Source organism: Macaca nemestrina, chromosome 11 (assembly GCF_043159975.1).
Source record: "Macaca nemestrina isolate mMacNem1 chromosome 11, mMacNem.hap1, whole genome shotgun sequence".
Lineage (NCBI taxonomy): Eukaryota > Metazoa > Chordata > Mammalia > Primates > Cercopithecidae > Macaca > Macaca nemestrina.
The window spans coordinates 93,738,069-93,755,319 of NC_092135.1; the positions used below are offsets into that span (position 1 = coordinate 93,738,069).

The 17,251-nt window shown below is 37.2% G+C and overlaps 1 protein-coding gene across 3 annotated transcripts in view; it reads right to left on the reverse strand.

The window, feature by feature from the left end:
- Positions 1 to 17,251, reverse strand: part of LOC105468290 (dynein axonemal heavy chain 7) — a 340,382-nt gene that overhangs the window by 222,574 nt on the left and 100,557 nt on the right. For all 3 annotated transcript variants that reach the window (XM_071073104.1, XM_071073106.1, XM_071073105.1), the window contains 2 exons: positions 5,820 to 6,505; positions 2,868 to 3,054 (listed from right to left, as the gene is read on the reverse strand). In XM_071073104.1, the coding sequence (XP_070929205.1) occupies positions 2,868 to 3,054; positions 5,820 to 6,505 (873 nt within the window). The remainder of the gene's footprint in view (positions 1 to 2,867; positions 3,055 to 5,819; positions 6,506 to 17,251) is intronic.

Consider the following 17,251-nt stretch of genomic DNA (forward strand, 5'->3'; position numbering starts at 1 on the left):
TTTGTTATGTACCCAGTAGCCATTCAGGAGCAGGCTGGTCAGTTTCCAAGCAGTTGAGCAGTTTTGATTGAGTTTCTTAGTCCTTAGTTCTAGTTTGATTGCACTGTGGTCTGAGAGACAGTTTGTTATAATTTCTGTTTTTTTACATTTGCTGAGGAGTGCTTTACCTCCAACTATGTGCTCAATTTTGGAATAAGTGTGATATGGTGCTGAGAAGAATGTATATTCTGTTGATTTGGGGTGGAGAGTTCTGTAGATGTCTTTTAGGGCCCCTTGGTGCAGAGTTGAGTTCAATTCCTGGATATCCTTGTTAACTTTCTGTCTCGTTGATCTGTCTAATGTTAACAGTGGGGTGTTAAAGTCTCCCATTATTATTGCATGGGAGTCTAAGTCTCTTTGTAAGTCTCTAAGGACCTGCTTTATGAATCTGGGTGCTCCTGTATTGGGTGCATATATATTTAGGATAGTTAGCTCTTCTTGTTGCATTGATCCCTTTACCATTATGTAATGGCCTTCTTTGTCTCTTTTGATCTTTGTTGGTTTAAAGTCTGTTTTATCAGAGACTAGGATTGCAACCCCTGCTTTTTTTTTGTTCTCCATTTGCTGGTCGATCTTCCTCCATCCCTTTATTTTGAGCCTATGTGTGTGTTTGCACATGAGATGGGTCTCCTGAATACAGCACACTGATGGGTCTGACTCTTTATCCAATTTGCCAGTCTGTGCCTTTTAATTGGACCATTTAGCCCATTTACATTTAAGGTTAATATTGTTATGTGTGAACTTGATCCTGTCATTATGATGTTAGCTGGTTATTCTGCTCATTAGTTGATGCAGTTTCTTCCTAGCATCGATGGTCTTTACATTTTGGCATGCTTTTGCAGTGGCTGGTACCAGTTATTCCTTTTGATGTTTACTGCATCCCTTATGCAGCCTTGCTGCTGCCTTGCAGTTAGATCTCAGACTGCTGTGCTCTCAAGGAAGGAGGCTCCGTGGGCATGGTACCCTCCAGGCCAGGTGTGGGATTAAATCTCCTGGTGTGCCGTTTGCTAAGACCCTCGGTAAAGTGCAATATTAGGGTGGGAGTTACCCAATTTTCCAGGTGTTGTGTGGCTCAGTTTCCCTTGGCTAGGGAAAAGAATTCCCTTGCCCCTTGAGCTTCCCAGGTGAGGTGATGCCTCGCCCTGTTTCAGCTCTCGCTGGTCGGGCTGCACCTGCTGATCAGCACCAACTGTCCGACATGCCCCAGTGAGATGAACCTGCTATCTCAGTTGAAAATGCAGAAATCACCCGTCTTCTGTGTTGCTCACGCTGGGAGCTGGAGGCTGGAGCTGTTCCTATTTGGCCATCTTGGGCACCCCCCGTCTCTACTACTTTTTGCTTTTTTAAACAACAAAAAAATTCTCCTTCATCACCTTCCTAACGAAAATATATCCATATTATGAGGATTTTGCACCGCCATAAGGAAACTATATATAAAAGACTGAATTTCTGACATAAATTAATTAGAGATGATTGTGTTACAAAGCAACTTACTAATGGGTTCTTTAAATATGGAATTAATTCCAGTGTGATTAATTTTACAAAGGTTTGGTTTATAAAAAGATTTATTTCAGGTACTATTATATAAACGAGGTAAAGATTAAATAAATAAAACCATGTCCATCTTTCTGAATATTTTCCTATCAAATCATATAGTTGACGTCAATACAGTATTATCAACATTTTGGATTATAGTAACAGCTCTTAAAGTTTAAATAACAATAAAGATATGCATATTTCTATTTCAGGGTAGGATATTTTTAAGATAATACTTATCCTACCTTATAGTATTATATTTTATCAAAATACCAATGCAGAAGTTTATATTCATTTAATGATATGATTTAATAACTAACTTTTTTCTATTTTAATATTTAATGACACACAACCATGCTTCTGAGGCAGTAAATAAATGCATTCTGCTAGCCACAGTGGCTCATGCCTGTAATCCCAGCACTTTGGAAGGCCGAGATGGGTGGATCACTTGAGGTCAAGAGATCAAGACCAGCCTGACCAACATGGTGAAACCCCGTCTCTACCAAAAATAGAAAAATTAGCTGGGCATGGTGGCACATGACTGTAATCTCAGTTACTCGAGAGGCTGAGGCAGGAGAATCACTTGAGCCTGGGAGGCAAAGGTTGCAGTTAGCCTAGATTGCACCACTGCACTCCAGCCTGGGTGACAGGGCGAGACTCCATCTCAAAAAAAAAAAAAAAAAAAAAAAAAAAAAAGTCCTCTGAATTGAACACAAAAGGTACTTTTTTTTAGTGTTACCAGTTTTTATTAAATTCTCTCTTTAGTTTAAATTGTAAGTTCTCCTCCACAGTATTTGTGTATTTTTCTTTCTTTACTGTATCTTATTTGCATTTATTGAACTTTTTAGATATATTTATCTTTGCAACTCATCTGTTTTTAGGTCCCTACCAGAAAAATGTGTTGAGTCGTTGGCATACTGACATTTGTGCACCACAGTGAGTTTCAGTGGGTTGTATTCCATAACAAGACAGCCACAGAATAGACGGAGTCAGCAAGTACCTCGTACAGTGTCTTCCTATCAGAGTATCAGATAAGAATCAATAATAGAACCAAAGGTTGTTAAACAATGCAAATTTCAATTTGGACTTCAAGGAGTAATCAGGACAAAATATCTACTTTTGCTTGCAACATTTTCTGCTCCTGGCATTCTAAAATAATAGCTGAAAAGACAATGTACATGTGAAACAGATAATGGCTTATTGGAAACAATAATGGTTTATATGGATTTCTGAAAACACAAATCATGTCACTTCAACCAAATAATGGCATTTTTGGAGATTTTTTCACCTACCTGCATGACAGTTCTCATTATATCTCTCCATGTCTTATCCACAGCTGTAAATCGTCTCCCTTCCTCAGGCATCTGAGACATAATGTCTGGAGAACTGAAAATGGGCTCCAGATACAGCCACGTGGCTTGGACCTTGAGCCATTCATCCAGAATCTCCTGAAGCAGTAGGAGCTTGCCCTCCCATTCTCTGAGAAGCAAAACACAGTGGCTCTTATTGACAGCAAACCAAGCAAATGTTTCAAATGACAAAATTCAAAACGACAACTAGACTGTCAATCTTGTATATAATGTTATACAACTGTATATAACCTTGTATATAATGTATATAATATTCCAATTTCCATTCATCTAGTTGCATTTAAAGATAAATCACTAGATTTGTTCTATAAAATATGTTTAAAGATAATAATATAACACTTATGCTTATACAGATATACATGTTAAGATATACTTATCTACTGTTGGGCTGGTTTCTGTATACAGAAATAAACCTTTCTGCTATCTAGTTATTTCTATCATAGAAATAAACCTTTCTGCTATCTAGTTATTTCTATCATAGAAATAAACCTTTCTGCTATCTAGTTCCATGACTAGAGAGTACAAATTGAAAAATGAGATTTTATTGACAGTAAAGGTATTCCTAATCAAGGATACTCTGAGCTTCTGAGGAAAGATAGTTACATCCAATACTCCTTTCCTTCAACGCTCTTTTTTCCCCCTTAATTTGGGCCCCTTATTTCTAGAATAAAGCCTTTATTTCTAAAATATAGTTGACCTTTCAACAACACAGGTTTCAACTGTGTAGGTCCACTTTTACACGGATTTTTTTCAATAAAGGTTACATGGACTTTGCCTGATTCTCCTGTCTCCCCTTCCACCCTCTCCACCTCTTCTGCTTCTGCCATCCCTGAGACAACAAGACCAATCCCTCCTCTTCCTCCTCCTCCTCCTCCTCAGTATACTCAACATGAAGATGACGAGGATGAAGATCTTCATGATGACCCACTGCCACTTAATGAATAGTAAATATATTTTTCTCATGATTTTCTTAACATTTCCTTTTCTCCAGCTTACTTTATTATAAGAATATAGTATATAATACATGTAACATTCAAAGTATGCATTATGTTATTTGTAAGGTTTCTGGTTAACAGTAGGCTATTTGTAGTTAAGGTTTTGAGGAGTCAAAAGTTTTATGCAGATTTTCAACTGCGTGGGGATTCAGCACCCCTAAAACCCTAAATTGTTCAAGGGTCAACTGTATTTCAATTTATAAAATGTAACTGGCATTTAAAGAAAAATCTACATACTCCAAAATAGTGTAGCATTCATGAGAAGGTGGAATATTTAAATTTACAATAGGTTATCAGTTCGTTTCTAAATATAGAGAATACACATAATGATTTAATTTCCTCAAGAATAAATATAATTACTCCATAAACTAATAATTTTACAAGCACAGTTCTGAGGTCTCTATGTGTTTACTCCATCATCATGTCAACTCTATGAGGTAGGGTCATCGTAACATCTGTTTATCAATGGAGAGACTAAGGCACATAGAGGCAACTGCCAGGCTCAAGTTTAGCCAGAAAATAAACAATAGAGCCAAGATTTGAACTCAGACATTTGTAATTACTCTGCTATCAGAGATAACATAGTCATAAGGAAGAATGATTTATTAATAGCAACAGAACTTCGCTTGAATCCGGGAGGTGGAGGTTGCAGGGAGCTGAGATCGCGCCACTGCACTCCAGCCTGGGCAACAGAGCAAGACTCCATCTCAAATTAATTAATTAATTTAATAGCAACAGAACTTAGATGTGGCGTAGTCTTACGTATATTAACATATTACTCATCTTTTAAGCAGTGTTCTGTGATTTTAGATCTTTAAAACAAACAAATGTTAATGAGTTTGCCAACTAACCAGGGATTTTCAGATGTCTTTCTAAAATATTTTTATTTCAATGCTTATCAGTGAATTTGTTTAACTTCTTTGCACAAAAAAAAACCTGAATGCTTCTGTTTTCTTTTGTTGTTCTTCCTCTTTTTCTATCTAATTTTTGTCTGATTCAGAAAATTTCCAAGTAGGTAATGATATCATGCATAGTCCCTTAAAATGGAATCTAGATGTACCACTTTCAGAGTAGTTCAAAAATTCTTGTCTTAATGTGCATTCTGGAGCAAGCTGGCAGGAGGCAGAATGACCAGAGAATGAGCCAAGGCCAGTCAGAACATGCCCAAGCATATGACAACACCTAAGTCACCATAGGCAGATACTACCAAGCTGTTAGCATTCCCTTGCCATGAAAATCCACTGAAGACAGTAGTCTGATTTTGATGGGCTCTGTTTTTTAAAGGTAATATATAGCCTGCTTAATGTAAATTACAAAAACTGGAAACATTGACAGCTAGGCTTACTTTAATTGGCTGTGTATGATGCTTAAAAGTCCCAAACTAAAATTATAGTTTCATTCTTTTTCACTTATTTGCCATCCTTCATGCATATGAGTAGAAATTACAATAGATATTCAGCAATCCTCTATGACAAGCTAATATATTTTAAAAATAAAATTATCTTTAGTTCACAGATACAAAATTACTTTTTGAGAGTTAAAAAATAAGATCATATTGTAGGCAATAAAAACAAGTATCTGGATGTTGACTGTCCACTGTCTTTGTTATGAGTATAGAAGTTAATAAACCATTAAGATGATAGCAAAGAATGAGCAATCTTCCAATAGCAATGAAGCCATTGATTATATCTTTAAATATTTAAAGATCTTAAATATTTAGTATTAAATGCTAAGTATGAAATGCAGAATCAATTCTCAAAAGAAATAAAATATTAAGCATGAGATATTAAGTGTGAAATAATTCTCAAAGGAGCTTTACATTAAATACAAGTGATTTTGGTAACAGAGCATAAACATTGCCATATAAATGTCACTTTACCTCATTTGTTTTTCATAAGGCTTAATGAAAGGAGATCCTCGCATAGTTTGTGTTTTAACAATATGGTCATCCAACAACATCTGAATGTCATCAACTGATGCCAAAATAAATGTCCCAGTTTCTCTATAAGAATGGATGACAAATTCCATTGCATCCCATTCAGTAATCATCTTCTCCATCGCCTTTTCAAGAGAATATTCTTTGCTAGCTGCTTCGCTAATACCTTCAAATCTGTCTAGATATGGTTCCAGATTCATGTCTAAAAAGGAGAAGACCGTGGAGTCATCTGATGGCTGCAAAGGGTAACCAACAACGGCAGACATGGCCTCCCAGTGCCTGGGGCGCAAACCAGGATTACAGATCACTTGAATGAGAGGAATGTGCTGCTTGAAATCTTCCACCTTTGATCTTACTTTTTTTGTCATTGCCAATGCATATGGAGAATCATGAAAGGTTTTCTCCAGTTTATATAATCCTCTCCAGTAATTTCCAATATCTGCTTCTACTTGGTCTGGATTCACTTTGTGATATGGCCCTTCAGTCCATGTTCTATATTTGCTGCTAAATTCGACAGCAGTTTCGTAAAGACGAAGATAAGGGTTCAAGCCATCTTGGATTTTTTTACGTTGAGGATATACAGATGGTAGCCAACCAAATGCTTCCTCTTCAGCATTAAACTGCTCAATCTGAAAGGACAGGTATTGAATATATTAGTTATTTTGAAAGTGAATGATACTGCAAATTAAGTTTTATTAAGTATCTATTTCAAATGTGAGCCAAAAAAACCTTACTAAACCCTGAAGTTAAACTTCAATAATCTAGAAAAACTGAGCAGCAATCTCATTTTCCTATTTAATTTCTTTTTTCAATTGACAAAAATGTATATATTTATGGTACACAACATGTTTTGAGAAAATGTATATATTATGGAATGGGTAAATAAAACCAATTAACATATACTACCTCACACACTTTTTTTGGTAAAGAGAACACTACACAATCTACTCTCTTAGCAATGTTCAAGTATATAATACGTTGCTATTAGCTGTAGTCATCAATTTGTACAATAGATACCTTAAACGTATTCCTCCTAAAATTTTTTATCCTTTGACCAACATCTTCCCCAATCCCCACTGCCCACCAGCCCCAGCCCCACCCCTGTAGGCATCATTCTACTCTCTGCTTCTATGAGTTTGATTTTTTTTAGATCCACTATAACTGAGATACTGTGGTATTTGTCTTTCTCTTCCTAGCATATTTGATGTAAGTGCTCCAGGTTTATCCATGTTGTTACAAATGACAGGATTTCCCGTTTTTTTCCCCTCTAAGGCTGAATAGCATTCCCCTATTTCTATTTTATTACAGTTTTCAGAGAACAATGTCTGGTTATGTTAGTTAAAAGAGTTAATACACATTTACATATATAAAGAAAAAGTTGTCTGTTCAGACACATTGAGGATACAGCATCATTCTTTAGTTAATAAGAACTAAAGTACTTTTTAATATACACAGCATTGTGTTAGGTACTGTGGAAAACAGAAAAAAGTATTATATTGTAAAATACTAACTCCAAGGAGTTAGTAATCCAGCTCAGGGGAAAAGATATACATAGGTGAAAATTTAACTAATTTTTCAATAATAATAATATAAAGCAATAAATAGAAAAGATATCTCAGAGAAATAACTATTTAAAATCAATAAAATATAATATAAAATGCTAACACCCAGAGTTGAGAGAGAGTGCTGAAATACTGCAGACACAGATGTTTCTGTAAAGAAAATGAAGCTCGAGTTCAGTCTTGAACACTTACTCTTAGTTTAGTTGTGAAGTATGTGAGGACATGGACAGTTGAGAAGAGCACTGGAAAGTGTTCATTAGCTAGATACATCGGTTATGAGGTTACTTAAAATTTCAGTGGCCTCAGTTTTTAAAAAATATTTGTGGGTACACAGAAGTAGGTGTATATACTTATGGTATACATGAGATATTTTGATAGAGGTATACAATGCCTAATAATCACATGTTAAATGGGGTATCCATCCCCCAAACATTTATCCTGCATGTTATAAACAATCCAATTATACACTTTTGGTTGTTTGTTTCTGAGACAGTCTCACTCTGTCACCCAGGCTGGAGTGTAGTGCCAAGATATTGGCTCACCGCAGCCTCAACTTCCTGGGCTCAAATGATCCTCCCACCTCAGCCTCCCAAACAGCTGGGACTACAGGCACGTGCCACCATGCCTGGCCAATTTTTGTAATTTTAGTGGAGATAGGTTTTCGCCATGTTGCTCAGGTTAGTCTCAAATTCCTTGGCTCAAGTGATCTGCCTGCCTTGGCCTACCAAAGTGATGGGATTAGAAGTGTAAGCCACCATGCCTGGCCCTGCTTTGGTTATTTTTAAATGTGCAATTAAATTATTATTGACAAATACCAGATCTTATTTATTCTTACTATTTTTTGTACTCACTAAACTTTCCCACTTACCTCCTACCCCACCACGACCCTTCCCAGCTTTTGGTAACCATCCTTCTACTCTCTTTCTCCATGAATTCAATGTTTAACTTTTTAGCTCACACAAGTTAAGTGGGAACATGCAAAGTTTGTCTTTCTGTGCCCGGCATATATCACTTAATATAATGACTTCCAGTTCCATCAATATTGTTGCAAATGACAGAATCTCATTATCTGTTATGGTTGAATAGTACTCCATTGTGTACAGATACCACATTTTCTTTGGTTTTTTAAATTAACTTATTTTTATTTTTTTAAATTATACTTTATGTTCTAGGGTACATGTGCACAATGTGCAGGTTTGTTACATATGTATACATGTGCCATATTGGAGTGCTGCACCCATTAATTTATCATTTACATTAGGTATATCTCCTAATGCTATCCCTCCCCACTACCCCCACCCCACAACAGTCCCCGGTGTGTGATGTTCCCCTTCCTGGGTCCAAGTGTTCTCATTGTTCAACTCCCATCTATGAGTGAGAACATGTGGAGTTTGATTTTCTGTTCTTGTAATAGTTTGCTGAGAATGATAGTTTCCAGCTGCATCCATATCCCTACAAAGGACATGAACTCATCCTTTTTTATGGCTGCATAGTATTCCATGGTGTATATGCACCACATTTTCTTAATCCAGTCTGTCATTGATGGACATTTGGGTTGATTCCAAGTCTTTGCTATTGTGAATAGTGTCACAATAAACATACATGTGCATGTGTCTTTATAGCAGCATGATTTATAATCCTTTGGGTGTACACCCAGTAATGGGATGGCTGGGTCAAATGGTATTTCTAGTTCTAGATCCTTGAGGAATCGCCACACTGTTTTCCACAATGGTTGAACTAGTTTACAGTCCCACCAACAGTGTAAAAGTGTTCCTATTTCTCCACATCCTCTCCAGCACCCGTTGTTTCCTGATTTTGTAATGATTGCCATTCTAACTGGTGTGAGATGGTATCTCATTGTGGTTTTAATTTGCATTTCTCTGATGACAAGTGATGATGAGCGTTTTTTCATGTGTCTGTTGGCTGTATGAATGTCTTCTTTTTCAGAAGTGTCTGCTCATATTCTTTGCCCACTTTTTGAGGGGGTTGTTTTTTTCTTGTAAATTTGTTTGAGTTCTTTGTAGGTTCTGGATACTAGCCTTTTGTCAGATGAGTAGATTGCAAAAATTTTTCTCCCATTCTGTAGGTTACCTGTTCACTCTGATGGTAGTTTCTTTTGCTGTGCAGAAGCTCTTAGTTTAAGTGGATCCCATTTGTCAATTTTGGCTTTTCTTGCCATTGGTTTTGGTGTTTTAGACATGAAGTCCTTGCCCATGCCTATGTCCTGAATGGTATTGCCTAGGTCTTCTTCTAGGGTTTTTATGCTTTTAGGTCTAACATTTAAGTCTCTAAGCCATCTTGAATTAATTTTTGTATAAGGTATAAGGAAGGGTTCCAGTTTCAGCTTTCTACTTATGGCTAGCCAGTTTTCCCAGCACCATTTATTAAATAGGAAATCCTTTTCCCATTTCTTGTTTTTGTCAGGTTTGTCATGATCAGATGGTTGTAGATGTGTGGTATTATTTCTGAGGGCTCTGTTCTGTTCCATTGGTCTACATGTCTGTTTTGGTACCAGTACCATGCTGTTTTGGTTACTATAACCTCGTAGTATAGCTTGAAGTCAGGTAGCGTGATGCCTCCAGCTTTGTTCTTTGGCTTAGGATTGTCTTGGCAATGTGGGCTCTTTTTTGGTTCCATATGAACTTTAAAGTAGTTTTTTATAATTCTGTGAAGAAAGTCATTGGTAGCTTAATGGGGATGGCATTGAATCTATAAATTACCTTGGGCAGTATGGCCATTTTCACGATATTGATTCTTCCTATCCATGAGCATGGAATGTTCTTCCATTTGTTTGTGTCCTCTTTTATTTTATTGAGCAGTGGTTTGTAGTTCTCCTTGAAGAGGTCCTTCACATCCCTTGTAAATTGGATTCCTAGGTATTTTATTCTCTTTAAAGCAATTGTGAGAGGAAGTTCATTCATGATTTGGCTCTCTGTTTGTCTGTTATTGGTGTATACGAATGCTTGTGATTTTTGCACATTGATTTTGTATCCTGAGACTTTGCTGAAGTTGCTTATCAGCTTAAGGAGATTTTGGGCTGAGATGATGGGGTTTTCTAAATATACAATCATGTCACCTGCAAACAGGGACAATTTGACTTCCTCTTTTCCTAATTGAAAACCCTTTATTTCTTTCTCTTGCCTGATTGCCCTGGCCAGAACTTCCAACACTATGTTGAATAGGAGTGGTGAGAGAGGGCATCCCTGTCTTGTGCCAGTTTTCAAGGGGAATGCTTCCAGGTTTTGCCCATTCGGTATGCTATTGGCTGTGGGTTTGTCATAAATAGCTCTTATTATTTTGAGATATGTTCCATCAATACCGAATTTATTGAGAGTTTTTAGCATGAAGGGCTGTTGAATTTTGTCAAAGGCCTTTTCTGCATCTATTGTGATAATCATGTGGTTTTTGTCTTTGGTTCTGTTTATATGATGGATTATGTTTACTGATTTCCGTATGTTGAACCAGCCTTGCATCCCAGGGGTGAAGCCCACTTGATCAAGGTGGATAAGCTTTTCGATGTGCTGCTGGATTCAGTTTGCCAGTATTTTATTGAGGATTTTTGCATCGATGTTCATCAGGGATATTGGTCTAAAATTCTCTTTTTTTGTTGTGTCTCTGCCAGGCTTTGGTGTCAGGATGATGTTGGCCTCATAAAATGAGTTAGGGAGGATTCCCTCTTTTTCTATTGATTGGAATAGTTTCAGAAGGAATCGTACCAGCTCCTCCCTGTACCTCTGGTAGAATTCAGCTGTGAATCCGGCTGGTCCTGGACTTTGTTTGGTTAATAGGCTATTAATTATTGCCTCAATTTCAGAGCCTGTTATTGGTCTACTCAGGGATTCAACTTTTTCCTCCTTTAGTCTTGGGAGGGTGTATGTGTCCAGGAATTTATCCATTTCTTCTAGGTTTTCTAGTTTATTTGCATAGAGGTGTTTATAGTATTCTCTGATGGTAGTTTGTATTTCTGTGGGATTGGTGATGATATCCCCTTTATCACTTTTTATTGCATCTATTTGATTCTTCTCTCTTTTCTTCTTTATTAGTCTTGCTAACAGTCTATCGATTTTGTTGATCTTTTCAAAAAACCAGCTCCTCGATTCATTGATTTTTTGAAGGGTTTTTTGTCTCTATTTCCTTCAGTTCTGCTCTGATCTTAGTTATTTCTTGCCTTCTGCTAGCTTTTAAATGTGTTTGCTCTTGCTTCTCTAGTTCTTTTAATTGTGATGTTAGAGTGTCAATTTTAGATCTGTCCTGCTTTCTCTTGTGTGCATTTAGTGCTATAAATTTCCCTCTCCACACTGCTTTAAATGTGTCCCAGAGATTCTGGTATGTTGTATCTTTGTTCTCATTGGTTTCAAAGAACATCTTTATTTCTGCCTTCATTTTGTTATGTACCCAGTAGTCATTCAGGAGCAGGTTGTTCAGTTTGCATGTAGTTGAGCGGTTTTGATTGCGTTTCTTCATCCTGAGTTCTAGTTTGATTGCACTGTGGTTGAAAGACAGTATGTTATAATTTCTGTTCTTTTACATTTGCTGAGGAGTGCTTTACTTTCACTTATGTAGTCAATTTTCGAATAAGTGTGATGTAGTGCTGAGAAAAATGTATGCTCTGTTGATTTGGGGTGGAGAGATCTGTAGATGTCTATTAGGTCCACTTGGTGCAGAGTTGAGTTCAATTCCTGGATATCCTTGTTAACTGTCTCATTGATCTGTCTAATGTTGACAGTGGGGTGTTAAAGTCTCCCATTATTATTGTATGGGAGTCTAAGTCTCTTTGTAAGTCTCTAAGGACTTGCTTTATGAATCTGGGTGCTCCTGTATTGGGTGCTTATATATTTAGGATAGTTAGCTCTTCTTGTTGCATTGATCCCTTTACCATTATGTAATGGCCTTCTTTGTCTCTTTTGATCTTTGTTGGTTTAAAGTCTGTTTTATCAGAGACTAGGATTGCAACCCCTGCCTTTTTTTGTTTTCCACTTGCTTGGTCGATCTTCCTCCATCCTTTTGAGCCTATGTGTGTCTCTGAATGCGAGATGGGTCTCCTGAATACAGCACACTGATGGGTCTTGACTCTTTATCCAATTTGCCAGTCTGTGTCTTTTAATTGGACCATTTAGCCCATTTACATTTAAGGTTAATATTGTTATGTGTGATCTTGACCCTCTCATTATGATGTTAGCTGGTTATTCTGCTCATTAGTTGATGCAGTGTCTTCCTAGCATCGATGGTCTTTACATTTTGGCATGTTTTTGCAGTGGCTGGTACCAGTTATTCCTTTCCATGTTTAGTGCTTCCTTCAGGAGCTCTTGTAGGGCAGGCCTGTTGGTGACAAAATCTCTCAGCATTTGCTTGTCTGTAAAGGATTTTATTTCTCCTTCAATTATGAAAGTTAGTTTGTCTGGATATGAAATTCTGGGTTGAAAATTCTTTTAAGAAAGTTGAATATTGGCCCCCACTCTCTTCTGGCTTGTAGAGTTTCTGCTGAGAGATCCGCTGTTAGTCTGATGGGCTTCCCTTTGTGGGTAACCTGACCTTTCTCTCTGGCCATCCTTGACATTTTTTCCTTCATTTCAACTTTGGTGAATCTGACAATTACATATCTTGGAGTTGCTCTTCTTGAGGAGTATCTTTGTGGCGTTCTTTGTATTTCCTGAATTTGAATGTTGGCCTGCCTTGCTAGGTTGGGGAAGTTCTCCTGGATAATATCCTGCAGAGTGTTTTCCAACTTTGTTCCATTCTCCCCATCACTTTCAGGTACACAAATCAGACGTAGATTTGGTATTTTCACATAGTCCCATATTTCTTGGAGGCTCTGTTCGTTTCTTTTTGCTCTTTTTTCTCTAAACTTCTCTTCTCACTTCATTTCATTCATTTGATCTTCAATCACTGATACCCTTTGTTCCAGTTGATAGAATCGGCTGCTGAAGCTTGTGCATTCGTTATGTAGTTCTCATGCCATGGTTTTCAGCTCCATCAGGTCGTTTAAGGACTTCTCTACACTGGTTATTCTAGTTAGCCATGAGTCTAATCTTTTTTCAAGGTTTTTAGTTTCTTTGTGCTGGGTTTGTACTTCCTCTTTTAGCTCAGAGAAGTTTGATCCTCTGAAGCCTTCTTCTCTCAACTCATCAAAGTCATTCTCCATCCAGCTTTGTTCTGTTGCTGGAGAGGAGCTGCGTTCCTTTGGAGGGGGAGAGGCGCTCTGATATTTAGAGTTTTCAGCTTTTCTGCACTGCTTTTTCCCCATCTTTGTGGTTTTATCTACCTTTGGTCTTTGATGATGGTGATGTACAGATGGGGTTTTGGTGTGGATGTCCTTTCCATTTGTTAGTTTTCCTTCTAACAGTTAGGCCCCTCAGCTGCAGGTCTGTTGGAGTTTGCTTGAGGTCAACTCCAGACCCTGTTTGCCTGTGTATCAGCAGCGGAGGTTCAGTTGGAAATGCAGAAATCACCTGTCTTCTGTGTCGCTCATGCTGGGAGCTGCAGGCTGGAGCTGTTCCTATTTGACCACCTTGGCACCACCCCCAGATACCACATTTTCTTTATCCACTCATCTCTTGCTGGACACTTAGGCTTCCAAATCATGGCTATTGTGAACAGTGCTGCAACAAACATGGGAGTGCAGATATCTCTTTGATATCTTGATTTCCTTTCTTTGGGATATATACCAGCAGCGGAATTGCTGGATGATATGGTAACTCTAGTTTTAGTTTTTTAAGGAAGCTGCAAACTGTTCTCCATAGTGGTTGTACTAACTTACTTTCCCACCAACAGTGTATGACAGTTTCCTCTTCTCTACATCTTTGACAGCAGTTGTTGCCTGTCTTTTGAATAAAAGCCATTTTAACTGAAGTGAGATGATATCTCATTGTAGTTTTGATTTGCATGTCTCTGATGATCAGTGATGGTGAGCACCTTTTCAAATGCCTATTTGCCATTCATGTGTCTTCTTTTGTGAAACATCTCTTCAGATCTTTTGCCTATTTTAAATTCAGGTTATTAGAGATTTTCTAACGGAGTTATATGATCTCTTTATGTATTCCAGTTATTAATCCTTCATCGGATGGGTAGTTTGCAGATATTTTCTCCCATGCTCTGGGTTGTCTTTTCATGTTGTTGATTGTTTCCTTTGTTGTGTGGAAGCTTTTTAACTGGATGTGATCCCATTTGTCCACTTTTGCTTTGTTTGCCTATGCTTGAGGAGTATTACTCAACAAATTTTTGCCCAGTCCAAATTCCTGGAGAGTTTTCTCCAGTGTTTCCTTGTAGCAGCTTCATAGTTTGAGGTCTTAGATTTAAGTCTTTAATCCATTTTGATTTGATTTTTGTATATGGTGAGAGATAGGGGTCTAGTTTCATTCTTCTGTATATGAATATCCAGTTGTCCCAGCACCATTTGTTGAAGAAACTGTCTTTTTCCCAATGTATGTTCTTGGCATTTTTCTCTAAAATGAGTTTACTGTAGATTTATGAATTTGTTTCTGGGCTCTCCATTCTGTTCCATTGGTCTATGTGTCTGTTTTTCCGCCAGTACCGTACTGTTTTGGTTACTAAAGGTCTGAATTCTAATTTGAAACCAGGTAATGTGATTCCATCAGTTTTGTTATTTTTGCTCAAGATAGCTTTGGCTATTCTGAGTTTTTTTTGTGGCTCCACAAAAATTGTAGAACTGTGGGGATGGGCAGGAGACAAAAAAAAATTAGGATTGTTTTTATTAGTTGTGAGGAATCTCATTGGCATTTTGTTAGTGATTGCATTAAATATGTAGATTGCTTTGGGTAGTATGAACATTTTAACAATATTGATTCTTCAAATCCATGAACATGAAATATTCCTTTTTCTGTGTCCCCTTCCATTTCTTTCATCAATATTTTATACTTTTCATTGCAGAGACCTGTGGCTTCTTTGGCTAAATTAATTATTAGGTATTTAATTTTATTTGAGACTATTGTAAATGGGACTACTTTCTTGATTTCTTTTTCAGATTGTCCACCTTTGGCATATATAAATGCCACTGATTTTTGTATGTTAATTTTGTATCCCGTAACTTGTTTATCAGCTCTAATAGTTTTTTTTTTTTTTTTTTTTTTTTTTTTGGAGGAGTCTTTATGTTTTCCCAGCTATGAGATCATATTGGCCAGGCGTGGTGGCTCACGCATGTAATCCCAGCACTTTGGGAGCCTGAGGCGGGCAAATCATGAGGTCAAGAGTTCAAGATCAGCCTGGCTAACATGGTGACACCCCATCTCTACTAAAAATACAAAAAAAAAATAAAAGATTAGCCGGGCATGGTGGTGTGCATCTGTAGTCCTAGCTACTCGCGAGGCTGAGGCAGATGAATCGCTTGAACCCAGGTGGCGGAAGTTGCAGTGAGCCAAGATCGCGCCACTGCACTCCAGCCTGGTCAACAGAGTGAGACTCTGTCTCAAAAAAAAGAAAAAATCATCAAGGAAAATATGACTTCTTCCTTTCCAATTTGGATGCCCTTTATTTCTTTCTCTCATCAGACTGCTGTAGCTAGAACTTCCAGCACTATGTTGACTAACAGTGGTGAAAGTGAGCATCCTTGATGTGTTCCAGATTTTAGATGAAAGGCTTTCAGTTTTTCCCTATTCAGTAAGATACTAGCTGTGGGTCTGCCTTTTATGGCTTTTATTACATTGAGGTATGTTCCTTCAATAGCCAGTTTTTTGAGGGTTTTCATCAGGAAGTGACGTTGAATTTTATTAAATGCTTTTTCAGTATCAATTGAAAAGATCATATTATTTTTGTCCTTCATTCTCTTTATATGATGCATCAAACTGATTGATATGTTTATGTTGAACCATCCTTACATCCCAGGGATAAATTCCACTTGATCATGATGAATGATGTTTTTAATGCATTGTTGAATTCAGTTTGCTAGTATTTTGTTGAGGATTTTTGCCTCAATATTCATCAGGGATATTGGCCTAAAGTTTTCTTTTTTTGACGTGTCTTTGTCTAGTTTTGGTATCAAGGTAATACTGACCTCATAGAATAGGTTTGGAAGTATTCTCTCTTCCTATATTTTTCAGAATAGTTTGAGTAGGATTGGCATTAGTTCTTTTGTAAATGTTGGCTAGAATTTAGCAGTGAAGCCATTGGGTCCTGGGCTTTCCTTTGCTGGGAGACTTTTTATTATGCATTCTATCTTGTTCTTGTTGGTCTGTTCAGGTTTTTGATTGTTTCATGGTTCAATCTTGGTACTTTGTGTGTATCTAGGAATGTAAGCATTTCCTCCAGATTCTCCTATTTATTGGCATACAGTTGCTTATAGTAGCCACTATTGATCCTTAGAATTTCTACAGAATTATTTGTAATGTCTCCTCTTTCATTTCTGATTTTACTCATTTGGGTCTTCTCTCTACGTCTTAGGTAGTCTAGCTAAATGTTTATCAATTTTATTTTTTCAAAAACCAACTTTTCATATCATTAATCTTTATTGTTTTCTTCATTGCAATTTTTTTGTTTCTGCTCTGATGTTTATTATTTCTTTTCTCTACTGATTTTGGGTTTGGTTTACTCTTGCTTTTCTAGTTCCTTAAGGTGCATAATTAGGTTTTTTTGGTGTAGGCAGTTATATCTATAAATTTCCCCTTAGCACTGTTTTCACTAGATCCCATATGTTTTGGTATACTATGTTTCCATTATCATTTGTTTCAAGAAATTTTCAATTTCCTCTTAATTTTTTCATTGACCCCCTGGTCATTCAGGAGCATACTGCTTTATTCCTATGTGTTTGTATAGTTTCCAAAATTCTTGTTATTAATTTCTAGTTTTATTCCACTGTGGTCA